Here is a 27,819-nt window from a genome sequence, read left to right on the forward strand (position 1 = left end):
ACTGAACTTTTTTTTTTTTTAAGAGGAAAAAAAATATTCACTTTTAATTTTCCCTCTTTTTTTATTATTTTCCTTTATTTTGTGTAGTTTCTTTTCTCCCAAATATCTAATTCCACACAGGAGGCTATCTATAGATTTTTTGTGGTGTTAATGTTTAAAACAAGCCTTCATGTTTTGACTTCAAAGGTGAACACATTTTAACTGCACAGACAGTACCTGCAGCTACCAGGGCCTGGACAAAAGGAGTGGGGAGGTGTTGGTTGGTTGGTTGGTTGGTGGATGGTGGAGATGGTGGAGAGGAGAGGGGGGATCAGAAATATTGTTTGGGGCTCTGCGCACTTAGGGAGGAGTAAGTTTTAAAGCAGAGCTGTCGAAGAGTGGGTTAGTGTCAGACAAGAGCGGGGTCCCTTTTGAATATCCAGCCTGTTTGTCTAGGGCTTGGTTTCAACCACTTCCACCGCGGCACCGGGCCTCCGGCAACGTTCAGCTTCCTACAACTGCGAGCTGTGTTTAATAGGCGTCGCAACGGTTGCACCAGACACCTTGTCCAGCCATTCACATTTAAAACAAATTACACAAATGCTGTATTGCTATTATTCTTATCACCTTTATCCCCGTTATTATCATTATTATGATTATTGCTATTATTGATGGCAGCTTGTGTGTGGCACTGGTTGGTCCGCATCCTGTTGAAAAATTGAAATTTGCTGAGACACAAACACACAATCTTCGTGCGTAATTTATGCGTCCTCTGCGTTGCCAAAAAAAAAGGGGGGGGAAATATTCTGGAAAGCTTTCCTCCTCGCGGTCTCCTCTCCTTCTCTAGTAGTTTTCAAATATTGATCGGTGATGGCACTAATTCCTTAGCCTCAAGTTATGGAGAAGAAGTTGGAAAATCATCTTTAAAAAAAGATTCCCAGTCTTATTTGTAATAGAGATTTTTTTGTTTTTTGGCTGCAGACCGGTTCCCACAGGACGAGCCCGGCTGCTGGAGAACTATCCCGTCACAGGCTCTAAAGGTGCAAAAGTCCAGTGAATAGCCTCGTAAAAAATAATGGTGATGTTTGGTGACTTGCTGAGGAGGTTTCAGATCCTTTGTATGAAACGTTGGTGCTCTGAGAGAAATAAATTGTGTTCTAGCGCCATCTTTCTTCAAGCAGGAGAGCGAGCATGCACGCGCCGCCAGTGGATTCTATGCAATACTGCAGGTAAATAATAAAAAAGAAAAACCAAATAGGATTGTGTGCACAGTTAAACAGAGTGAAACTGCCAAAACGATGCCAATAAAACAGCGGATGGAAGAAAACATTTCCCAAAATAAGCGAAATTTGAATTATGGTTGCAAATGTGGCCAAAATGCAGGCAACTGACAGAAATGTTTATTATCTAACTAAAACCTCAATAGAAAGTGTTGTTATAGGTTTCACCCACCTGTCCTGCATGACCTGTAATCACACCTCTAAGCCCTAACCTGCACCTTTTACATGTGCAAGTCTAATGAGCAACCCAGTCCTGCCTTTATGAAGACAATTTGTCTGAAGGTAAAATAAAATATATTTGAAAAAGCATAAGAAAGAAAAAGAATAGGCACCCAAAAGAAAAGGCAAAAAACAAATATGCTCCATTCAGCTTGGAGATGCTTTGAACACTGTATAATCTAATCCTGTGGTGCCATCTTGTGGTCGACATAACAATAATAAAACAGTTCCCACACTGTGTCTCCCCTTCATTCCATTTTATAAGAAAATATGAATCAACAAAAAGTCATGAATGAGAATTACTGGTGGTTTCTTTTCAAGTGATGGTGTGTAACACATGGCTTTGTGGGAAAAGATGGAAGAAGTTTTGCTGGCACCTCATCAGTCTTAGGAGGAGACTGTGTTAAATTTCAGGGCAAAAAAATGAGTCATTATATAAAATATTAATCATTAATCTTATGCTACATAGGCCTACATCTCACTGTCTATTACAACTTTTAATTACTTTCTGCCAGTTAAGTTTATCTCCTTTAGAATATAGATTATGATTAACTATGATAGGCTAATTAGTTCATATTCTTCAGGACTTGGGCACTCACATGCAAGCTCTACTCACAAAGGTTTAAGAAAATATTCTAGGATTCAGTTGTAGATGGATTCAGTAACCATTGGTTCAATAACTCACAATGACAGAGTGAAAACCTGTATTTTATAGGACATTACAATGTGCTACATATTATGTATAATGTGAATTGTATTATGTATTAGGTTATATTAAATAATATTGTATTGTATTAGATATAATATATTATATATGTAGGCCTTTAAATATGGATTGCATAGTATAAGAATAACTGCGTCTCAGGACTTTGGCCTACATTTCCCATCGGCCATCCTGCTGCATTTAGTGTGCACCACTAATTTGTGCTCGGCGGGGAACGAGCTGGGGTTCCTAGTGACAGAGGAGAAACAGAAGGAACAAGGTCGTATGTTGTGTTTGTGTGTCATGTTTTCATATGTGTCACTCTGATTTTACTTCTATTCAGCCTTTTACATTAACACTGTCCTATATTGATTTGTATTATGTACATGAATTCAGTTGTTTTTTTATATTATGTAGCGTTTCGTTGTCGCTCTGCATGTGCTGTTGCAACTGTGATGCTAGTTCATGCTTGTGGTGCTCACGACAAGGCTTATCTCTCTTATCTACTAAACCAGACACACACGCACGCACACACACATACATGGGCTACAATGTAACGATTTCTGATCAAAAACAGTCGCGTGCTGCTGAGTGAGTGTGAGCGGGAACATTTCTAAGATGCTCCTGTATCTCCTGTTCGTGCAGATTAACTGCACACAGCCAGTGTCTGAGTTTGATCACACACTGTGCTTTGTAAGTAACATCGGGTTCACAACAGGGAGCTGATCTAAATGCAGTTGTTAAGATACTGTGCATTAGTTGAAGTGTATTTGGTTCAAGTGGATTATTTAACGCGCTGTGTCTCTGACAGGTGTCCAACATGTCTGTCGACTGGGTAGGATATGGATACGCAGCCCTGGTCGCATCCGGTGGAGTAATTGGTTACGTGAAAGCAGGTATGTGTTGCGTTCAATGGCCAAATGTGGTGTAAGGTTACAGATTAACCTGTTTTTCCTGATCTCTCTCTCCTTATACATTTAGAACAAGAAGTCCTCCAAGTATAATTCGTCTATTTGGATTAAAACTTGCCACATCCCAAGTTTATTCTGTTTGCATTATGGAATGAACACACCTGTGTCTGTCCTGTCTGTGGATGTGAAGAGCAGGTGTTGATCTCTGCTGTGTTGTTTCTTCCAGGCAGTGTCCCCTCCCTGGCTGCTGGTCTTCTCTTCGGGGGCCTCGCAGGTTTTGGAGCCTACCAGGTCTCCAATGACCCCAACAATGTCTGGGTGTCACTCGGTTGGTATTTTGTTCTCTCTGTGTGGATAAACGGGACAAAGTGTATAAATTTAGAGTTATCAGTGTATCATGATGGTCATGGTCTGTTCTTTATTTTTCCTCCCCAAGAGTCATCAAAATGTCATACCTCATGTTGTCTTGCAGCTACTTCAGGAGCTCTGACTGGTGTGATGGGAAAGAGGTTCTATGGATCCAGGAAGTTCATGCCCGCTGGTCTGGTGGCTGGAGCAAGGTACGGTTCAGATAGCTGAAGTGACGTTACATGCAGATTAAAGGATGTTGGCTCAATGTAGGCAAATACTGCACTTTCAGAAAGCAGTCAGACCACTTCACTTTTCTCAAATTTCATGTCGCAGCCCCATGTTGGAATACTGTACATTTACTTTGTCCCAGTCGTGCTGCAGTCAAAACTGAATTTTAATGTGAAAGCAGAGTTGGAAATGTTTGCAAATGTAATGTAGAACAACTTGTTGAAGTGTAGTGCGATTACAGCTTCGAGGGTGCAGAGGTGTGATGAAGAATTCCATACCTGGATTTAGGGATTTGTTTCCTATTCTTCTCTACAGATGCTTTCAGGCTGTGTAGGATTAGGACGGTTGGTGCAGGCATTTTTTTTAGATGTTTAATTGGGTTCAAGTCAGGACTCTGGCAGGACCACTCAAGGAGATAAGCAGACTTCTCCTGAAACTGTTTAGGGTCATTGTCCTGTTCCTCTGGGGTCCTGTGCTCTCTGGACAAAGTTTTCATTAAGTTATCTCTTGTTCTTCACTGCGTTCATCCTCATGAAAAGCAACATACCTAAATGTGAAAAGAAGTGACAAGGTCTGAATACTTCCTGCATGCACAGTAAAAAACCTCAAAACAAGAACAGCAGAATGTGCCATGTTGCTCTTTTGTGGTGGTGATACAACTACCTAACTGTAAGAGTCTAATATTTTCTCGTTCCAGTCTCCTGATGGTCGGGAAGCTGAGTATGGCGCTGCTCCAGAAACCCCAGGAGTCCTGATGGAGTGAAGACTCTGATGTGTTTTCCTTCATCCACGTGTCAACTTCTCATTTACTGTTGAACATTAATGTCATTTTTGAAAGTATGATGAAATATAGCACTGTGTTTATATAATAGAAACTGTCGTCTTGTCCTTCCTTAAATGAATGCACTTTGAATTTCAGTATATTTATTTGTATAAAACGTTTACAAAAATGTTCAGTTTATGCATCGCATAACACAAAGACGTTTGTAGTCGCTTCACAATATTCAGCACGAGTTGATGTAGTCCATCTTTACATTGAAAATGTAACAGTCACCTACACTATGGTGGATGAAAGCAGAGAATACAGCAGTGCAGGAACAGCTGATAAAAAAGGCTGTTTATGTTTTATGCATGGGTGGTGACACAATACTTGACAATAAAAACTAGAGTTATTGTTTCTTTTAAAAAGAGGCTATTCTACATTTAAATCCTACCCCACAGTATTCAAACACTTTAACACTAAGAGTTGGCTCACACTGCATCCTTCAGGATTTGCAGTGGGATTGTCTTGCAGACAGTGTTGATTTAGCATCATGGCAACCTTCATCTCCAAAACAGAGCTTCAACACACATGTAAAGTTGGTTTTTACATTCACAACTATGACAAATGTCACTGCAAAAATGTGTAGTGGGTGTAGTTTGTTTCGGCGTTAATATATTTCCTCCCGATTTGAGTTCAAATGAAGTTAAAATTCTGCTCAGGATTAATTGTCTCAGCCAGAGTAGTGGTTTCTATGGGAACCCTGCCCAAACAAGCCGAAGCTGTCTGGCCGGTTTCACTCAACTACCGATTTCCCCCGTACTTGGACGTCCAGTCGACCCTGCCGTGGACTGGTTGTACTGCGGGAGCTCTGGTCAGGAGATTCCCAGAGGTTTTCCCCAGAGCCGAGTAGCTCCCCTTCATCTGAGTCCCATCTCTCCTCCTCTTCCAGCCTTCATAATCTGGAAGAACACGGCTGTTGGTTAGTTTGACTGTCTCCAATATGTCCTGTATACACCAGTCTATCTAATTTAATAGTCAATAATGAAAATCGGCTTTTATTCTTTCACCTGAAACGTTTATGGTTAAAACTAAGAGCTACAATAAAATCTACATGAGAGAATTAAAATACCTTCATTGGTTTCACTCAAGGATGAGTTGGACATGGGCTTGGGCTTGCCAGCTTTTTGTTTGTCTTTTTTATTATCAGGAGAAGAAGAAGAAAGACCGACTGAAAGAGTGAAGAAAGAGAAGAAAGTAGTACCAGTGAATGAAAACATAGAAGGAATTAATGCAAGTCAGAAAGTGGAAACAGACAGGACGATCATGCAGGGAGTGGTTTTGCTTAAAGGTAAATAGTTTTCAGCCAGGAGGATGATTCGAGGAGATGTTGAATCATTTTGTCGTGATTGTGTACTGTACATAGATGTATTAAGTCCTTACTTGTGTGTTGCCCGGCCAAAGGAGCGAGCTGGATCCTCTGTCCCACCGAGCCCACTTCTTTCTTTTGGACCGAAGGGATGTAAGCACTAGAGAGGTTGTACTTGGTGCTTACAAAGTTCCCTACAAGAGAAAAAAAGATACATATATATTTCAGGGGTCTGTATTTATTGTGTATTTTGTTGTTACACCCTTCAGGTACCCACTTTGCATGGGATTCCAGTCAACTTAATATAAGTTACAATAATGTGTATCATTGAAAAACACAAAAACACACTGATAATAATAATAATTTGTGTGAATGTGTGTGAATAAGCCACAACATATGCAAAAACAACTACAAAGGACCCAAACAGATGAATAAGGCCGAGTGATTGAAGTCATTCAGTTTCTCATGTGACACACCATCGATCTGCTTCACCAACAGCCACAGATGGTTATCAGCGTAATTAGTCGAAAGCCTCATTGTTCCCATATGAAGGCGTAGTGGTCGTAGTGCAATTTAGCAACTGGAGTTCTTAGTTCTTAGGTTAAACTGTGTATTTATACCCTTGTCTCCTGCAGAGCCTTGAGCACCCGGCCTCTTTCACATGTTAAGGGGATGGCTGAATAGCTGAAGCTCGCTGCATCAGCTGCCATGCTGGTTGTTAGTTTATCTCATTTTAGCCTTGCATCAATTCTAACGACAACAAACATGTTGCAAACACAATAGAGATTTAAGTTGCAGTGAAAGCTATCAGATGTCTAAATTCGTGCCATTGTTTTTACATGTAAAGCAGCAAAACTGTTCATACATGGAGTCGGTTCAGTTAAGTACCTTTGGAAAGGTCAATTTTCTCCAGTACTCTTTCTTTAACAAGAGTTTTCTCAGGTGGGCTATCGTCAGACTTAGAGGGGCTCTCTTCTACTCTCACAGCAAAAAAGTTGAATGACATCATGCAGTCAGGGGGAAAAGAAGGAGAAAACAGAAAAGGATGAGAAGACAGAGGAAAACAAACATCACATACATGATGGAGGTATGAATATTTCTTAATGAATGAAAAACTAAACTATAATCATTAATAATAGGTGAGTGGAATCAAAACAAACGTTGGGGTGTATTTATGTGTGTAAATGATGTGGGGTGGGACAAATGAGCAGAAGGGGTGGTGGTGGGGGGTGGAGTTGAGGGACATTTAAACACTTGATCTTATACCGACAGTTTTAATCTCATGAATAAGCAATGGGGAGGGAGAGACAAGGTGAAAGAAAGAGACAGGAGCAGAGAGGGAAGGAGGGAGCCACAGCGGGGAGCCATATTGTGTGTCTGTCTACATGACAAATGATCTTTCGAGGTGTCCCATCTCTAAATTCGCAGACACTTAGGCTCACTCCTAACGCTGCTTTGTCCGTGGCCCCGTAAGTACTGATCAGCAGACATTAGCTGCATCATTATCATTTAGAGCTATTGTGTCACAAAGTAGACAGCCTCCTGTTATGTAACAGCACATGACACTGACAGTTGCCAGGTTTACACAAAGACACAAAATCGGTGTAATCTTTATTTATATTAGTGAAGAACTGGATGTATTGTCTGATTTTCGTTTACAATTCTAATTTTCAAACATAATGTGTTCGCTCGGTTATTGGACCTCAAGGCCCCTCCACTGAACACTCACATCAGAGGTGCTTACCCGCATTTGTTCTCGTGACTGATAATCCTCCTCCAATAGGAGCAAGTGGTTTGTTTACAGTGTTTGAAGAGTTCTCCCACAGATCCCGCAGCGTCATAGCACTCAGCTCCTTATCTCCAGAGGAGGGATGATTTTTTCCAATTAACCCTTAAAGCAACAGAAATTATGTGGTGAAAAATCAAGGGTACAAGGACTAAAACTGACTTCATGTGCTTGATGAAACAGATCGACTCCTCTCTTAAATGCAGCATGTTATAAGGTGATGGTCGGTCACTCCAAAGCCTGCATTACAAATCACTAAGCTAAATCTCACAATGGAAACAAGGGCCTTAATTACAATTAGAGGGAATCTGAGTGATCAGACTATGACCTTCAATTTTGACCACAAATTCAAAATCTAAATAAGTCCAACATGAGTCCAAATTTGAAGAGATTTATTTCTTGGACATATAAATGGGATGGATGGACATAAATCATAATGTGTCTGGTCCTGACTGCTTCCAGTAAGGAGGAAAAAAACCCGATCCATTTCTTTAAAGACACAAAACAAAATGTATAAATGACATTTACAGCGAGTTGTGGTGATTGGGTGTTTCATGCTGTCTTACCAGGCAAGTACCGTGACTGGCTGAGATAGTGCTGGCGTGCAGCAGATCCTGGAAGATTGTAGTTCATTTGGCCTGCCTTGACATTGTTGGGTAGCTTGGTGACTGTGCTGAAGGCATACAGGGGTTTCTGCTCCTTCGGCCTGGAAACAGAAACAAGAGAAACTTAAAAGCTCTCTGCATCCAAAAAGGAGGAAGGATGTTTTTTTTTATCACAATAAGTCTTGAATCCTTGAGTCATACTGCTATCACTGTTATGGGTTTAAAAATTTATTCAATAATTCAGATGGGGGCGAAAAACTCAGTCAACCTACTACTAAATTAAATAATGCACGATGCATGAGACAAATAAGTCACACGTGGACTGTGTAAAATTGCCAAAACAGTTCTGTTAAAGGAAAATGTGTAGGATCTGGGGTCACCAAATGAAAACCACTCCCCTAACCCCTCCCTTTCCAAGCATGTAGGAGGACCTACAGTGGCCTTCAGGTAACATAAAGACAGAGTCAGTGTTTGACTCCACCATTCTGCTACAATAAAAACATAGCGTTGCACCATGACAGGCTATGAAGAAGAGTAGATATGTGAAAGGCTCACCCTAAATTAATAAAAAAGCATGTTAGTTTAAGGTCATTACACTCATGAAAACATAGATTTTAATATTATATTCAATTTCTGCCTTTAGATTCTTCTTAATCCTACACACAGGTCCTTTACAGCACTCACTGTGAGTGGTGCTCCTTTGGGCTCCTCTCTTCCTCTGCGTTCCCTAGGCTTGGTTTCTTGGAGTTGGAGGCAGCAGGTTCTGAAGGATCCACCTCATCCCAGCTGTCCGACGTCCTGGCCACCGTCTGGCCCCAGCGACGACGACTGCTCTTCGCCGCCCCCATCGAACCGCCACCACCGCTGTTCTCGTTGCCCTGCGATGCTGCTTTCTGTAGAAGATGACAATATAGTTAGTGTCTGCAAAGTCAGGAGACATAAGGAGTTTATGTATTATTATTCTGATATGTCCTGACAGTATGGAGCTGCATAATGTTAGATATATTATATTTCTTTCATTCATTGAGCAAAAACTCACTGCATGACTGACACCTCCTGGTTTACTCTCAGCTTGGGGAAGGGGGATCTGCTGAAGAGGTTGATGCTGATGTTGTTGGTGCTGGTGGTGATGGTGATGATGATGATGGTAATGATGCTCCTGCTGCTGCTGCTGATTTCTCAAGGAGGACGTGGAGGCGATGGACTCAGAGGAAGACTGCTGGGGATCAACCCTAGACTCTGAGAGCTGCTTCTGGGCCAGTGGCCTTGCTTGGACTTTCTTTACTTCCTGGCTTTGAGGACGAGGTCCCAGTACTTGGCCTACCTGGAAATACGGATAACGCAGGGCCTAGACAAAGATAGAGGAAAGCAGCTTACTGTTATTCTGAATATTCTGTGAGAGTTGTTATCAAACATTTTCCCATGACACTATGACACTAAACACTGCATTAACAATATGAATCAAACCACTGTGTACCTTCTTTATTCAAACATGCAGGGGGGTTAAATGCACATGTCATCCTAATAAATACAGACATCAAGAAAACACAAAAACACAATGTAGTACTGACTAACAGGCAGAGTAGACTTCATCCCATTACTGTAAAAGGCACAGAATGGAAAATCATTGTCAGCCACTGGAAAGGTTTCCTTCTCAAGGTCGAAAGAGTAATTCAACTACCTTACTGTCTAATTTTGTCTCTGTTCACAGAGCCAGCAGAGGAGGAGCCAGATCAATGTCTGTGTAAAAGGGGGAGCAGGCATTGTAGGACAGATACTGGCACTGTTATGTTATGTGAATGCTGTACTGCTACCTAGAAATCCAGCTTTGTTTAGTTCAGCATTAACAAGCAACAAGTCGACATAATAGTGGAGTCATCTCTTCTCTTCCAGCAACATAGGGGGACTTATGTAACCTATGTACGTAGCTCATACGTAGTGGTTAAACATTTTGCAGAGGGAATGAAGTTTGTCTTAAGCTGTACTTAAAATGACTGGGATTACACGGTCTAATGCAGTCTCTGCATTGGAACAACAGATTATCTTCATACAGTTGTGAGCGCTGCACTGTGAAATGAAAATTCTCTGAAGACAGGTACACAATGTCATAGGAAAAGATAATCAAGTTCATAAATCATTACTGTAGCCGCTTTTATCCAGGCTTTAGTGCTCGCTCCTGCCTACCTGTACAGCTGTGGGTCTTTTTTTGGGGTCCCACTGCAGCAGGTCCTTCATGAGGGCGATAGCCTCATTACTGGCATTTGGGATCAGAGTCTTTAAGTGGGTCGGCACACACTGGGGGAAGCGAAAGTTCATAGCAGAGGCTAGCTGGTAGCCCTCCGGCCAATCCATCTATTGAAAGAGAAAATCAGATGATTATATATTATATACATGCATACATAAATGAGTTTGAAATAGAGATTTACACAGTATATTTTATTTCATAATTCAGTTCATAATACAGTCTTGAAATGCTTCTGTATTACTTTTTGAAAGAGACATACACCATTTGCATGGTAACATAAGCATATAAAACTACTGGCAGTGGCTCTCTCTGTAAAGTAAAACTTGTCAATCAATGGAATAAAATAGTAGGTGGAGCCAAAGTCAAACACTATATTGCAAATCTAGACTCTGTATTTTTGTGTCATTTCATGTGACAGTACGTAATTAATGATAATAATGCAGAATTAATCCAACATCAGCTTCAACTAATTTAATGAAAGACGCTCAAATGCAATTGTGTGATGCATCATAAAAAAATGTATAACCCTACATTAGACTCCTCTTGTGCACTAATAAAGCAAAAGCCTCAGAACCTGTACACATCAGTGCTGATGAATCCCTGCAGTCCTGGTTCAAGGTTATACACTCAAGTCTTGACCTGGCTATACCCAAAACAGGCTCTAAAGGATTTCTGCTCAGCAATCAGAATTAATAGTGGTGGATTTGGAGAAAGCCTTTGAAACAAAGTGGCATCCTGTTGAGCAAGGGGATTGCTTAAGCTACTTTACACCACAGAGAGAGGAACCCTGCCTCAAGCCTACTTGTTCTTTTTCTGATCAGCACATTTACCCTAAATATTTTCCCATCGCCAAGAATTTCATTCATGTTTAAAAACCTTAACCACAGTCGAGCATTTCCACCCGTCTCCTTTCAGTTTCCTCTCACTTTTTTGACAGTGCCCAGGACTTGGCAGATCTTGAAGATCTCATCCACTTCGCTGTTGCCGGGGAAAAGAGGTCTGAGTGTGTAGAGCTCAGCCATGATGCAGCCCACAGCCCACAGGTCAATAGGAGAGCTGTAGGTGGACGACCGGAGCAGGACCTCTGGAGCACGATACCTTCACAGAGAAAATACAACACAACACTTAGATAACCAAGCAAAAATATATATATTTTTGTTCAGTTGCTAGTGATGTCTAGAAGCTCCTCTCACCATCTGGTTGATACGTAGTCTGTGTAAGGAGGTTTGGAGCGGATCTCTCTGGCCAGTCCAAAGTCGGCTATTTTGACCAGCTCTGGACCCATGCACAGCAGATTCTCTGGCTTCATGTCTCGATGAAAGAAACCTGTGCAACAGTGAATATCAAGCTTTTTGTCACAGGACTAAAACACAATAACACACAATACTGTGCTGCAGCATTTCACATTTACATTTGCCTGGAACAGCATCTAGTTTGAAGGCCTGTGTTTTCACAACTACATTTTTATTTTACTTGGGCCGTATCTCTTCTCTAACCTTAACCTAGTTATTTTAGCCAACAAACTTTGAATGCACTCTAGTTCACTGTGTGTTTTAGAGGTACACTACATGATAACATCATTTAGTGTACCTCTAAAACACACAGTGAACTAGAGCGCATTCAAGGTTTGTTGGCTAAAATAACTGGGTTAAGGTTAGAGAAGAAATGCGGCCCAAGTATCAAGGTGAATTGTGGATAAAGTTGTTGTGACATTATCATATGATCCAGGTTACTATAAAATACACTATATGTAACTGTATTAGCACACAAAGTCGCATAAGCATATGAACTAAGCATCCCTATACACAAATGTGCTACTGCTCTATCTGAGATTCACACTGACATTTTACAATATCAAAACACACCACCCACACTAAAGTCAAGCTACTTTTTCTAGACGGAAGGATAGACAGAGTAAAGCCTCTTACCATGCTTATGTACAAAAACCAACCCAGATAGCACTTGAAACATGATGTTCCTAATTTCATTCTCTGAGAACATCTTATTCTCTCTAATTGACAGAGCGAAGAGATGAGGAAAGAGGAGAAAAAGGGAGAAAAGACAGATTGAAGAAGAGTGGTTAAAAACCAGTTAAAGCTTAAAGGAAAGGAAAGCTGCATGCACTTATATTGGATGTGTGGAGGCACCGGTACATGTTGTACATACCAACTGTTTGTATGAATTATCAGTTTCATTAAGATTTTTAAAAACTTGCAGCCTGACATATGAGGTATCCACACATTCATTAATTGTATAAATGCAGACCAAAGAGTTACACAAGCCTGTTGTGGAGGGTTGACAAACTACAAGATTTTGATCGATGAATCATTCAATGACCAGTTTGTTCACTCAAGACTTTGGTTTAAATACTCCAAAAGCTTTATAGTTTTCACACTATTTGGACTCATTTTTCAATCTTGTAGTGTGTAACCACTCTCATGCACTTGCAAGCCATGACGAAGACACGGTACACCTACCATGTTTGTGAATAAAGGACAGGCCTTGTAATATCTGAAAGCTTATGTTTCTTATCACTGACTCTGGGAACAATTTTTTTCTGTAAACATAAAATGAATAGAATCCTCATGAACCTGCTGGTGGACACATTATCACATAAACAGCACTCTGTCTTCTATTCTGACCGGTACTAACAAAGGATATGTGGGAAAAAAAAACACGCAAAACTCCTAAACGTATGAGTTATTAGTTATGAAACATCAGCAGCTTCTCTGATTCATCTTTGCCAGCCAACACATTCAGGTGTGTACATGTGCAGTGCACACCTGAGGTTTCACAAGGGCCTCCCCCAGAGAAGCTGTTAGTCTAGTGTGTACAAGGGGGAGTATAAGGCAAGTGCACATGCAAACTTTTAGCATAGTGTCCTGACAGATATATGAAATACTCAGTGTGCTGTTTTATTGGTAAATTGGCCACCTCAGGCCTGTGACCTTAAGTGAACTATGTGTTGAGGTAATTAAATAAAAATAGACACCATTGTGTTATGCAACATTTGTATCATAAAGTGTGATATAGTATCTCTTCTTACCTGTCCTTCATTAGCTGGTAGAGGTTCTCCTTCATGTACTCGAAGACAAAGTAGAGGTGGTCGTTCTCCCTGATCACCTCCTTCAGCTTCACCACGTTCGCATGGTTCAGTTTCTTCAGAGACTGATGTGACACGAAGTTGGAAAAGATAAGAGAGATAAAGGTCATGTAACATAATGACAGATTCATGTTCATACAGCTTTGTTCTGTAGCGGCATTAAATGTTAACAAGATTGATAGCTGGAGAGCAGGAACACTGTTCAACACCTGAGAGTGATGTAAGTGATACAGTAGTTATGCATAACCTTCAGCATCTTTACCTTCACTTCTCTGAGGTTCATACATTCTTCCCATGAGTAAAACTTCCGCTTCATCCTATGAAAGACAAAGACACACACGATAGCAGTTCGTTACACCTGATGCACAGGGGCGTCACCATCTTTGCAAAATTCTTTTGTGTGCTTTCATCAATAATTCAGATCTTTCGGGGGTATCCCTACAGCTCCTTTCATTTGATGAGCAAACCTGCAAAAGATATGTTATTATATTGTACATTCAAGTGTTTTGAATTGATATTCTAAACTTTACAGGTGTTGATCTTTAGACAAAGTTGATACAGTGATGCCTTAAGTTGTCACAGTTTGTGTATGTACATTAAAAGTACACACCATCTGGTATACAAAGAAAACTTTACAATAATTTATCTACCCTGATCGGCGTTACCTCTCCCTCCCCGAGGAATTATGTAAGAGTTACAGAATGTGCACATATCTTTTTCTACTCTCTGGGTGCCCGCCAGTTTTGTTCGTTCCCTCCACAATGTCAGCAACCTGACACACACCCCCTCTACTTTCACTCCCTTTCACCGTCACCACACGTATTGTCTTGCACAGTAACCAAATGATCAAGCAGTGGACACATCTCCCCGGTTTCTCATCTATTATTGAACCCTGCTGCCATGCTGCTGAACAAAGGCATGAAAGCTAGTTTGTTTGCCTTGGTGATGGCAAGAAAACCAGTATTCCATAGTCCTACACATGGCATTGAATTTCTTTAACATGAAATCTAACCAAGGCAATTTTAACTCTAATTTTTGAATACTCTGCCTTATGAAAGTGTTGGAAAGTAAATATTTAATAGGCAAGAGACTTCAAGGCAATATTGACCTATATTTAAAATATAGTGAAGGGCACCTCACTAAATATAAATTTATGGAAACTTTAATAAAATAAAATAAAATAAAAAAGACATAATATACTCTCTGTAGGTAAAATTGGAAATTCAGACATCACATTTGTTATCTATTACCATCTATATATTAAGACACAATATAAAAATTACAAAACTCTCAAATTTAATCTATTCTGTCACACCCTTAATATATAAATATGCTTTTTCACCAGACTCTAACAAGGAGAAACAGAATTCAAGTCTTACAGTAAAACATATAATGATAATAAATGATCATTATCCTCACCTCTTGATAGCTACTAGTTCTCCAGACTCATTGCTTCTCCCCATCAGCACACTGCCATAGGTACCATCACCGAGCTGCTTCAGGGTGGTGTAGCGATTCATCATCTCTTACGATGGTTTCATCAGCTTTTTAATTTTCCTAATGTGTGAAACAAGCTGTAAAAACAGACTTCTGATTCCCCCCCTCCGTCACCAGCCTCTTCTCAAGAACAGTTCAGCTGTGTGGTTCATTTGGCCAGTATATCCCAGTATTCACCCTTTCTTGAAAGTCAAAACTCATCTTGCAGACAGTGATCCATTGTTAGGAAGGTTGGGTCCTGCTGATGTAGGTCAGCCAACAGTTGAAACTGCACCTTTGCGAGCCTTTGGAACAACAGGAAAGAAAAACATCATTAGCAACAGGCACAAGAAGCTATTCTACAAGTAGACAAAATCACACACACAATAAAAACCAGGTATTTCCCTTACCCCTGGAAACAGGTTTCTTTAGTGATCTGGAGACAAAGGAAAGCTAGAGCCACCTGTGTTTTTGCTTGATGAGGAGTACGTGCGTGTTACACTAGAAGGAGGCTCCAGCACAACCACCCAAGGGAGATGACATAGGCAGCCCTAGTCAGATTAGGCCAACAGGGATGTAAATAGGATGTTACATCACTGTCATGCTTACCGGCCTCCACTAGCATCCCCAAGCACCCTGCCCTGCAAGAGGATTTGATTGACGCCACAGGCCAGTCTGATCTCACTGTTGGGTTGCAGATTCAGCCAAATAGATCTCCATGAAGACTTCTTAAATTTCAAATTAAAACAAGCACTCTATACCTTTATCCTCTAATTAATCTATAGACCACGGCTCAATCAGTGCAATAATTCCACAAAACAATCGTCACTTTGGCCGTTTCAATCATCCCTCAGGTATAAACGATTTTGAGTTGTGCACTATGAAATGTGATTTTCTGGCGATGAGAGGCTATAAATGTGAGACTGTGGTGAAAAGAGGCTGGAAAACTCTTCCTTTCTTCGTCGATTTACATAAAGTTTCTCTTGAGCGAGCCAGTTGACACAGGTGGAGCTGGTTAAACAGCGGTTGTCAAGTGTGCAGCTGCAGGGCCAGACTGAAAATGGCATGTATACTCAGATGGGCAAGGAGATGCCAAGGAAAACCCAGCCTTTTTTTTTGTTCAATAAACAAAAGGTTAATGGATATATTGGTTTCAAATAATAATGAACTGCATACCAAGATTTTAAGAAATATAAGCCTAATGCTTCGAGTATTAGGGCATATGGATTTGAATTCCATCTGTGAGCTATTTTCATGAAACTTTAGTACAGGCTGGTGAGCAGGTAGAACCTCTCTGCTTGAATACTGACCTGTTATATTTAGGTTAAAAGGAAATGCAGTTGCAAGTGAATCGAGGGCAGCTAAACAAAATGAGATTAGTGTTTATTTCACTGGATGGGGCCAGGAACTCCCATCCAAAGAGACTGGATTTGGCTCTATGACTCCTGATAATCATCTAATGAATGAAGGAGTGTAATTAACATTCATAGCTTTATTGCCATTTTTTCGCACGGTGTATACTATAGACGTCTTTCCACAGAAAATTGGGAATTAACTTTTTTTCTAAACAAATCCTCTTTGCTATGCAAGTCTCACTGAGATAATAAGCAATAAGACAAGGAAGAGAGGCCAGCCAGGGGACTGCTGGTCTGCACTCAGCTTTCACATATGGCAACCTGCTGTGGGGGGATTTAAAGGGAATTAAGATTTGTCCAGGCAACATGACATTAGGAAGCTATCCAAGGTCAGTTATATTGAAAACACACATGGACACTAACCTGACAGTGGAAGATAAACAGTTTAATTTGAACATATAAAATTATATAAATGTGCACTTTGCCTGCTATAACTAACTCTAATGTCTCAGCCTCTCCATCCCACTAATCACAGCTACAAACAATAGGCTACAAAAACATGATGAATGGAATACGGTTAGATAAGCGGTGTAGTATGTAGCCTATTGACAAGTTATTGACATTTCAGACTGGACATTTTGTTTCTCAGTTGTTTTGTATCGAACCGTCGCCTCTTTCCTTATTTCCCACAGTTTTTAAACTCACCATTTAGGGCTGTACTTGTTCACGGAGGCAGTTGTCTGTGGCTGCTGATAGCACCAGGTTTCGTCAGATAAAATCCTCACTGCGTTTAATCCTCGCTCAAACTATAACGACAAGGAGCGTGTGTGTTGTGTGTGTATGCGCGTGACTCGCTCCCTATGGAAACGTACACACAGACGCTTCAGGCTCAGGCTGCCAGGTGACAAGTCCCACAAACGAGCAATGGTTTGTGGGACTTGTTGTCCTTTGAGCCGGTGCGAAAGGAGACTTTGAAAAATGTTTAATATTCATTAAAAAAATGTTTCAGAAGTAACGCGAGAAAACATACTGGCCTCTTCCAAACATAAAGCGGTTCAACCTACAGGTAAATACAGATTTTTCAAGCAGGTACAACATATATTTGACCGAGTTTAAGCGTTTCCTATTGCCACAGCTGTTGTAGTTCAAGTGTTGCGCCAGTAGATGGAGGTGTAGGGCTGTGGTTGTTCGGCCTAGTTTGGCCAATGAACAGCTGAGAAAATATAAACACCAGTGCTTTAAAAATGTCGGCGGCTTACCTCCGGAATAGTCATTAAGCCATGTCGTGTCATGTCCATCAGTTCGGCAGTAACATAGGCCTAGCTGTATCCATATGATCTTATTAATGCTTTATTTTCATTCACAAACTTTGTAGGCCTATCTAATCCTGTTTGAGACAGCTGACAACCCGGAAGCTCCCAGAGAAAATTACCCGGGAAAACATCCGTTTCAAAAGCGGTGACTTTTAACCGATGTGGGGCGGTTACCCAGACGCGCATTAACAAAACCAACCGATTGGGTCTCGTCTCTGGTGTATTTTCTCCTAAACCCGTCAAAAAATATCGTTGGACAACACTTCTAAATGTAAAGTAAACCTCCACTTTCTGCAGCATGTCCCGGTGAGTGTAGTACTGCAGCTTCTTCGTGGCGTTCAGGTGCACGCAGCATCAATGGTGTCATTACTGCCCCCTACAGCCGGGGGCCAGCGCGTTTGAGGTGAGTGCTTTATAGCCATCGACCACAAGGGGCGACAATGGCCTCATTATACTCGCAAACAAACGCCAAAAAGTCGAGCAAAAATACTTAATAAAAGTATGTTTTCAAGTGGCGTTTTTGGTTTTAAGGCCAGTTAATAATTTCAAAGACAAAAATCAGTGTATGCCATTCATAGTTTTAACCTGGGGTCTGTCCCTTCAGTCCAGATATGGGGTCTTCTATTTAGTGTGTTTGCTGACTCTGGACCACAATAAATTCCAACAATGACCAACATTCCCATCTGCCCCGGTTTTTGTGTGTGTGCGTGCGGGTGTTTGTGTGTAGGCTATATCCACGGGGTGGTCTTCGCACACACACACGAGGCAGGTTAAGCCAAAAAGCAGGAGAAAGAGGGGGGGATAACAAGTGGGATTTCGCTCTAATAGGATTATCGCGGTCGTTAACCACCCGCCGCTCTTGTCAACGGATGCCCGGTTTGCCAGTTGGAACGGAGCGCAGCGCAGCGCAGCGCGACGCCATGCGATAGCTCAGCAGAAACCCGGCGAGGAAAACGGGTCACAGTCGAGCCGGTCGCTATCACTCGGAGGTCTGATAGCCTAGATGAAAAAAAGGCTGGTTAGACTTCAAGGCTATAATAACTTTCCGAGATGATGTATTATGGGTTCTACCTGCTGGGAGCGCACGGGGATCTCTCACTGGGAGTGCGTCTGTGCCAGAGAGCGGTTTCTTGAAGGTAGGGGGGGTCGGTGGTTGGTTGTTGACAGGCTGTTTTTGACATGAAGACACGACCTGCGGGGATCGGCAATGTCAATGCCGACTGGATGGGTTCGCTCCCTGACAAGCTCAGTGCCATGCCCCTGAAACATCTAGCCGTGCCAGGTGCGTAAATATGCCATCAAAGTATGGATGGATGTGTGTGTTTGCAGATTTAGGTGATATGTGTGTGATGCCTTATCTTACTTCTTTGAGTCCTATCCCTCTGTCGACATCTGTATCATTATTCCCTGTCATCATCATCATCATCTGTTTTTTTTTTTCTTCTAGGGTCTCATGATTCTTTCACCTACTGGGTAGATGTCCACGCTCCTGTGGGCCCAGATCAGAAGGCTTATGTCAAATATCTGGCCACTGCCTTCAGTGTTGTAGCCAAGAAAGTCATGGTGAAGTGGTCCATGACACAGGTACAGATCTCAAGTTATAGTGACAAAAGTGTGTATTTGGTTTTGCTTTGCAGCTGTAGTTGCAATGTATAGGCTATAATGTGACCTCTGATCTGTGTTCCTACAGAACTTGACCTTTAAGGAGCAGCTGGATGCAGGAATTCGCTACTTTGATCTCAGGGTCTCATCCAAGCCAGGGGAGTCTGGGACGGAGATTTACTTCATCCATGGTCTCTTTGGACACAAGGTGAGCAGAAGACATACAGACACACTGCCACAGTCTGCCTACATTCTTATTGTGTTTCACAATCCTTTACCAGATTTGTCTCTTTGGATTGTCAAAGCCCAGTTTTCTGCTGAATAATTATGTTTTTCTAGATCAGCTGTCTCACTGCCTGAAATAATCGAAATGACATATGAATGTAATTCAGAGACTTCAGCTGGTATAGATGTTTTGTCTCATCGTGAAACAGTAAATGTTTTGCTCTACACTGTTTGCAGCTGATGTTGTTAGTAGTAAGATGGACATGACCTCATTCAGGGATCAAAGGTTGTGTTTTCAGTTGTAAACATCTCTCCTCTAACATGGGTCATGTTAACACATGCCTGAGTGTTTTGCTTCCAGCAGTGCATCATGATATGGAATTGTGTCTGTCAACTATTAGATACAGGCTTAGCTGATTGTCAGAACAACAACATCCCATGCTTTAACAGATTGTAATTGCAGTTTCACTGGCATTTCACTTGTTTTCCTTCATTACTATATGCTTTGGATTTCAGTCTAAAACTTCATCTAAAACTGCTTTGATGTTGCAAATGATCTCCAGCTTTTGCTCTGTTGTCCCCCAAAGGTGAAGGACGGTCTGTTAGAAATCCACTCTTTCCTTTGCAGACACAGGAAAGAGGTGAGAAGGACTTTTAATATTTTTTCATGCAACACAATATAGTAAAAACAGCAATAAAGAAGCATAAGCATGGAAAGAGTCTCAAGCTATTACCTGACTGAAGTTAATGTTGATTTAGGTGGTGTTTCTGGACTTCAACCACTACTATGCAATGAATACAGAACATCATGTCTACCTCATCACCATGCTCCAGGAAGTGTTTGGCAGCAAGCTTTGTAACAACTGTGCAGTGGAGAGCATCAGCCTGGACTACCTGTGGGAGAAGAAATATCAGGTGAGATCTGGTTGCATCAGCGAAACTGTTATTAGAAAAAATATACTTAGGCATTATGATGGTGGATGTATAAGATTACATAAAACCGCCTTGAAACATTCAATCCAACCATTTTCTATAACTTTCCATAACTTCAGTGCCACCACTGGCTTTGGAAGTACAGAAATGATATCTTAGACAATTATTTCCATCTGAATGCAGATCTTGGTATAGGATCTAGTTCAAAGATCATCATCATCGTTACTAAAGGGTGACACAACACACTCTCTGTTGATAAGTATTTGCACCAGCATGCATGAACGGCTGCATTCAAATACTTTGCATGTGTATACCATACAAGTAAAAGTGCTATGCAGGTGTATACTGGACAGTCCACTTAACTCCTGTGGTCAGGTAATCCATTCAGCCTGTGACTCTGCTGGGCAGGAATTAGTGGTGAGCGTCATCCTCTTAACACTTGTTCCACCATCCAACCAGCTTTCCTTTTTTCATTGTGTTTAGAATTTATTATTTCTTTATCTCTTCTCTTTTCAAAGTTGTTTCCCTTGCTTTCCTTAATTTCTCCATCTCTCCACCATTTGCCTTCAGCCAAACCCCTCTCTCTTTCTTTTACACTTCCTATCATTTATTTTGACACATTTTGGTCTTAATTATTTTTCTCCATCCTTTTAATTTTACACAGATGTATAGAGATGTAAGGCCCAACAAGCAGCTATATACTGTATTTGCTTGTGTGTATCTATTAAAGTGTCCTACTTCCTGGTTTAGGTGAAGAGAGTGTGACATTGTGTTTGCATTGTCTTGTTTGTCTGTTTAATTCAGATAGCTTGCTATCAGTTAAATCTCTGTTCCTATGACCCTAATCTGTGACTAGCTTAGTTGGCAAAGAAAAAGAGAGAGAGAGAGGAGTGTGGACAGAGAATGACAACAGAGTAGAGAGAGTAGAAGAGCAGAGATTGGCACTATGACAAGCTGCAGGGGGCAGCCTTTCTCCGCACTCTGTCTGTCACTGGAAAAGACTGTAACCCAACCTGCATCTATATTCTATTAATGTTAAATCACTGTTTGAAGAAGAGTGGTCTTTTGATCCTAAATCTAACCCAGTGTTTCCAGTTATAGAAGACATATTGACTCATTGACAGACATTGTTATCCTAAGTGACTTACAAGTGAGATCACATCACCAAAGCTTTAGTGCAGTAGGAGACCTTGGTGTCAATTCACTATAAGTGCAAGGAGATCAGGTTAAAGTGCATAGTAAGTGCTAGTTAGGCTGGTTATGGTGTTAGGCTGTTCTCAGAGGAGATGACTCTTGTGGATAGAGAGGCACACCCCTGCTCTGACAATATCCTGTAGCTTCTTCCAACATCAGGAAACCACAGACGACAATAGTCTGGACTAAGAGAGTCTTGTGTGCAGGGATAACAATGCCAGATGCTATTTCTTGTATGAACACAGTGGCTGACACTGACCACAAGGATGTGTTACTGTGTTCAAGTAGATGGGTGGAGATTAGAACCAGAGGAGAAGCAATAGTGACATGATTTGATTTGAGTAACATGTGCCTTTTTAGGCTGATTAAAGATCAGTTGGGCATCCTGGCATGGCTGTAAAAATGGGGTTATGGATAAACGTGCAGTGATACTGGTTTTTAAGTTTCTAATATTAGTATTTTCAGGCTTTTGCACCATGACCTGAGAAGTGCTACCTAATGACTTTAACGAATGTAATCTGGGGATACATAATGAAAAATCAAGATCTGTCTGTGTTGTTTTTGATACCACAGGTTTTGGATTCAGTGTCTGTCATTCTGTCCTCTCCTCAGGTTATAGTGTTCTACCATCATCCCTCAGCTCAGGGCATCTCAGTCATGTGGCCTGGCAACAAGATCCCTGCACCATGGGCGAACACCACTGAACCCAACAAACTCATACAGGTCAGAAAACAACAGTCTGATTCATGCTGTGTTAATACACATACCAGCATGAAGTCCTACTAACTTTTAAAAACTTTACTTCAGACAGAAAAATCATTCCAGAAATCTGTCTTAACTGTTTATGGATTTTGATGAGATCTCCTTTCGCCTACTGTCTCCTGTCCAGTTCCTGGAAACGACATTGAAGGAAAGAGCGAAACAGGGCTCCTTCCACGTGACCCAGGCCATCCTCACGCCCAGACCCAACACTGTGGCCAAGGGCCTCGTCTGGGGGCTTCGTAACTACCTAGTGGAGAGGTCAGTGGCTAAGTTTGGTTGTGGTTTGGAGGGTGTAACTAAGGGAGGTGTGGTGGGATTTTGCGGATATACAAAAACACAGCATGTCAACAACTTGGTTTTGAGACCAGAAATTTAACATGTAACTTCCTTTGAACGCTCGGGCGTATATTCTGCAGAAAGTGTAGTCTGTTTCCTTGTTCATATGTGTTTTCACTTACTTTAACCTAAGCCTAACCATCACTTTAACCCAAACCAATTATAACCTGAAAGAAAAATCCCCAACTAGTTATTTTACCCTAACTATTACCTCATTGGAATCACATGCTCACCATCTCAGGGTCTTCATCTGCTCAGTTTCATTTTCAATTCAGTCTTATCTGTGGTCAGTAGGGGGCGGTATAGCAGCAACAACAGCACATGCTTGCAGTAAAGAGGATTTCCAATTTTGCACATGCCCTTGAAAAGGAAAAGGAAAACACAGTGTGTCATTGCAGGAAAGAGCTGTCACAGTCAGTGTTCGGCCTTTTTAAACTTATTTTAAACTCCACCCTGTCTTCTACATGGGTGTAGCATACTATTGCAGCAACACCAGTGCGGAGTGTGTTTAATTTACTTATAGAAGATTGATTACCATTATAAAAAAAATGGTATGTCAAATGTCAAGTGTCCCTGTCACAATATTGAGTCACGTCACTGCCTTATTCCAGTGGGAATCATCTCTAATCCTCGATATCCACTTCCAAACCACACAGGCTCAAACAGTAACACATGTCATCTCTCAGATAAGGGATCTCATTTCCTAAGCAAAAGCTGAGTTATTTTCACAAATCTTTCTGGTCATGTTGCTCATAGACCCAGAGATTTAAGTGGAAATGACAGTGGAGTGACTTGAGATAACCACATATCCACCATGCCCTTAAATGTGAGAGAACCAGGCACTGACGCTGGATTGTAAAACTCCCCGAATGGAAGCTCTGGCGAGACAGGAGGTGCCCTAATTTTGCACTTCCGAGGAAATGGGATTGTTTATCGCCGCTAGGGTAAACATTCTGACTTCCTGGTTTTGTTCTGCTGGTGGCTCAAGCGTAGCAGAGAACACAAGGGTGTTAGAAGTGGTAGAGTTACAGAGACATGGCGTGTGTTCCTCAGTGTGAGAGTGGGTGTGTGTGTGCCCAGAAAATGACTTGGAGACATGATTTGGAAACAATACTGGCACAGTGACCTCTCACTGACAGACAGAGAGACAGACACAAATATCACTGCTTTAAAATTTTTCCATCAGGCCAGTTTTCCCTCACTGTGAGTCATCATGACAGTTCAAGACCTGATCAGCAGCTTTTCATGAAACATGGAGGACAGAAGACATGTGCAGGACAATGGGAATCTATTATTATATTAATCTTTGTAGCCATAACAATGAAACCAATAGAGACAGAAATTTGTCACTCGGTATTTCAATTGTTTCCAGAGTGAGGAAATCAGTTCAAACTAAAGTTAAAGTGACAGGACTTTGAGGGTAACAGAAAATGGTAGAATTTCAAAATCTTACAAATTTGACATGTTTAAATTTCTAAATCCACAATTATCTAAGAAAATCTAACCACTATCTGTCATTTCTTGTGGCTCTAGACACCTGCCTACCATCATATCCTGGGTTGAGACTCAGAAGCCCGGGGTGGACGGGGTCAACATCATCACCTCTGACTTTGTGGAGCTCACTGACTTTGCGAACATTGTTATCAGACTCAATAACCAGCTAATGTCTGATCTGGACAGGAAATCAAGATGACCCATGTTTGCACAGCGGGACTAATGGGTTGGATTTTGGACACTCGAAGGACGTTGGACGTTTCTAAAAACACTCTAAGGTTATTTTTAATTATGATTCATTGTATGACGCTAATGACTCAAATAAGAACTTTTATCAGATCTTCTTATACACTAATACGGTTTAATTGTCTTACATTTAAGTATTAACACACTTATTTATACTATATGAGCCAGAGATTTCTAGACATTTTGAGCGACACTGAGCCTTGAAACCTTTCAGAAACTCATCAACTAACTTTTGAGCATCACGGTTTTGGTTGCAGCCAAACGTCCTGCCACGATATCATGCACAAAGTCCAAAAGAGGGAAAAAAGCCAGAGCTTAGGTCAGAGAAGAACAAGAATGCCCACTTGCATTTTTTACCATCTTCATAGGGCCAACCAAATCCTGTCAGACCACAGCCCTGGCGTCGTTTAGAGATTTATTTTCATACATTCCCTTATGAGGGAAAATGGAAACTTATCACATTGCCTCTATGACATGACACTGCCACACTGGTCAACAGATTTTCAGCTACCTGTAATATGAACAGTGATTTAACTTGAATTTTCAACCACTGTAGACGTTTCTTTTCTTTCTTTCTTTTCTAAGAATGATATCAATATTATAACAGCTGCTTTTGTTCCTTTTATTTTCAAATGTTTTGTGGCCACATTGAAATTCTGTATGATATTGAAAGCCAGGATCAGATTAAAAAAAACATAGATATTAAAAGCATCAACTTCATAGGAACCTCATGGGAATGGAAAAAATATTCAGACAGCTAACTACAAACAAAATGTGTACATATGAAGAAAACACCTGACATGATGGCATTTTGGAAATTTGTTTGCATTGTATTTCAAACACATTGATAATTGTAAACACACTCAGTCTGAGAGCTGAAGCTGGTTTTGAACTCTGCACTTGGTGTTTTTTCCGATAATGAAATGAGCGTGAAACTAAAATTGTGATTGCTTTTTTCATATTTGTTGTTTTTATGTTGAGCAAAATCACAAAACGTGAAAGTGTAACCTACCGAGCCGACACCGTGTGTATGGTTTAGCGCCTTTTATATAATACACGAATGCATAAATTACAGAGGTATGTGTGGAACTTGCACCACAGTTCAGTACAGTACACGCGGCCATAAATGCTTTGGTCAGTGTTTCGTTTCACCTCCATTGTTTGACTAGACAGAAATAGAAATAGTCTCCATTGAATGTGGGGGAATGCATGGAAGAGCCACAGTATATGGCAGTGTCCAGCACGTGTCAAGTATGCAGCAGGCTCCATAACACACACCATGGAGAAAGAGCAATGAAAAAAATGGCCATGCATACTGTAGTTTGGGGTGTGTGTGTGTGTGTGTGTCTGTGTGTGCGTGTGTTATGGTGTTTGTGTGTGCTAATGTGGGTTTGGTGATTACTATGCATGACAGACACAGCAATGCAGTGACAGGCGACCTGCATTCCTGTGGTCAGAGCAGGGAGAGAGAGAGAAAAAAAGAGGGAAAAAGCAAAAGAGAGCAGAAGAAGATGAATGTAATTGACAAAGTTTGAGGCGTTTGCTGAGCAGGGAGATGGAGAAAGTGAAAGACAGAGCGTGGACTACTAGACCATAAGAGATGACGAAATGGAAAGAATGAGGAATGAGTTAAAGTTGAGCTGGACTCATAGAAAGTGGGAGAGACTCAGTTTTGTTTTTGTTCATTTTAGCTCTGTCCTTTATTTCACTCCCTGACACACTAGTGTGAAATTGCCTGTTCTGTCCAGGCCACTTTGTTGACACAGTTAAATGTGATCTCCAAGCGTTGCAGGGGAGCACGCACACACACACACACACACACACACACGGTCACTCTAATTGTGCAGCAATTACGCATACCTTGGCATGTAAGTGAGAGAGCAGAGAGAAGCAGCCCTGACTGATGGAGAGCATTCCTCCCACTCCCTATCTCTCTATCTGTGCTTCCCAGATTTCAGAAAGAGAAGTGCACAACTCAAGTTTGGTCTTTCATATGTAAATACTGTCCTGAATTAATCAAAGTGCTCTTGTACACGTGTTGGATCACCAAAACATTGTTACTCTTCAAACATTTTCTACACAAAGTTGCGCAGCATTAACACACCGTTTCCCAAAACTACTTTGGTTTTTGTCGGGGCACCACAATTTTAGCATATGTCGTTGTAGCAACCAAACACCACTGCAGTTTGGTTTGTCCAACCCGAGCGAGCTCCAAACTCAACACCTCATGTCGCTCCAGACCCCATCAACACCCTCGGGTCACAGCCAACGGTATCACTTTGCCTCGTAAATCAAGGTTAGACTTCACCAGAGCCAAACATGGTGCAGCTCCCAATCTTAAGTAACATTTAAGATTTACTGTAGCATTGAAGTGGCGGTAATATTATCACACATAATTAACTTCTTCTCGCTGGATGGACTTTGCATGTTCTCTCCATCTTCCTCTCACTATCCAAAGCCATGCACACTGGGATGATTGGCGACTCTAAATTTGTGGTGTGAATGTGAGTGTGTGAGGTCGTTTGTCTCCATATGTCGTCCCTGTGATAGACTGCTGACCTGTCCAGGTGTAACCCGCCCTCGTCCTGTGTCAAGAGAAGACTGATCTTCTTCCATTTCATGGGTCTGTGTGTTTTTCTGGAGCCACTGCACTGTACATCCCTGGTGTTAAGTGATGTCAGTGGCTGGAGCCAACCAGGTCAGTAACATCCATTACACACAGATATATTAGTGCTCTTGTTTAGATCATGACGACTACAGTACTGCAACAGCTGTAAAAACACATGGCAGTAGTGTCCCACCTCCAATAGAACGAGTGAGGGGTTAAGAAAGAGATAAGGCTTGACAAAACATGTGAAGCACTGAAGCAGACGAAAATGCACGCCGCTTTCCCGTAAGCCACAAACAGTGTCAGGTTCATCCAATTATCCGTCATTAAGATGTTAGTCAAAGTAAATGGTTTGAATAGTTCTGCCCACACAGAATGCTTGAAGCCCTACATCAACGATGATGGGAGGAATTCCTCTGAGATTAAATGAGCTGCCAGATAATGAAATAGAACTCAATTTGTACTGGTTTCAATTTAAAGTATTGATGCTAAGTGGTTCAGATACTGTTTCACGAGATTTCCAGCACTGACTGGAAAAATCACGCCAAAAGAAAAAAGGAATTTGGGCCTTAAAGTAACGGCTGTTAAAAACCTATTCAAAATGTAAGCTGGAGGATTTATCTGAATGAAACCGGTCTCTCACGGCAGGGTCTCCCTAACAACTCAATCCCTTTCCAAACATCTCCAGAGTTCCTGCTCAGCCTCCTGGGATCACATGGGAGCTGTGGAACTGACT

At 41.3% G+C, this 27,819-nt stretch overlaps 3 protein-coding genes across 3 annotated transcripts; 2 read left to right on the plus strand and 1 right to left on the minus strand.

The window, feature by feature from the left end:
* Nucleotides 1-2,406: 2,406 nt before the first annotated feature.
* On the plus strand, nucleotides 2,407-4,546 carry tmem14ca (transmembrane protein 14Ca). Its single transcript, XM_083995031.1, has 5 exons — nucleotides 2,407-2,461; nucleotides 2,993-3,077; nucleotides 3,319-3,420; nucleotides 3,565-3,652; nucleotides 4,369-4,546. Exons 2-5 carry the CDS (start codon nucleotides 3,002-3,004, stop codon nucleotides 4,424-4,426), a joined length of 324 nt encoding a protein of 107 aa, XP_083851157.1. The 5' UTR covers nucleotides 2,407-2,461; nucleotides 2,993-3,001; the 3' UTR covers nucleotides 4,427-4,546.
* Nucleotides 4,547-5,235: 689 nt separating this feature from the next.
* On the minus strand, nucleotides 5,236-15,062 carry mak (male germ cell-associated kinase; the record flags this gene model as incomplete). Its single annotated transcript, XM_083995409.1, has 15 exons — nucleotides 5,236-5,393; nucleotides 5,564-5,662; nucleotides 5,875-5,994; nucleotides 6,689-6,775; nucleotides 7,545-7,691; nucleotides 8,153-8,292; nucleotides 8,876-9,084; nucleotides 9,231-9,539; nucleotides 10,376-10,543; nucleotides 11,363-11,534; nucleotides 11,630-11,762; nucleotides 12,914-12,993; nucleotides 13,483-13,604; nucleotides 13,802-13,856; nucleotides 14,959-15,062. 15 exons carry the CDS (start codon nucleotides 15,060-15,062, stop codon nucleotides 5,236-5,238), a joined length of 2,103 nt encoding a protein of 700 aa, XP_083851535.1.
* Nucleotides 15,063-18,862: 3,800 nt separating this feature from the next.
* Nucleotides 18,863-24,604, plus strand: plcxd2 (phosphatidylinositol-specific phospholipase C, X domain containing 2; the record flags this gene model as incomplete). The annotated part of the gene is made up of 8 exons (XM_083995947.1): nucleotides 18,863-18,965; nucleotides 19,131-19,267; nucleotides 19,374-19,493; nucleotides 20,098-20,151; nucleotides 20,270-20,425; nucleotides 22,250-22,360; nucleotides 22,527-22,657; nucleotides 24,269-24,604. 8 exons carry the CDS (start codon nucleotides 18,863-18,865, stop codon nucleotides 24,426-24,428), a joined length of 972 nt encoding a protein of 323 aa, XP_083852073.1. The 3' UTR covers nucleotides 24,429-24,604.
* Between the last annotated feature and the right edge of the window lie 3,215 nt (nucleotides 24,605-27,819).

Source organism: Trachurus trachurus (assembly GCF_905171665.1).
Source record: "Trachurus trachurus genome assembly, chromosome: 20".
Taxonomy (NCBI): domain Eukaryota; kingdom Metazoa; phylum Chordata; class Actinopteri; order Carangiformes; family Carangidae; genus Trachurus; species Trachurus trachurus.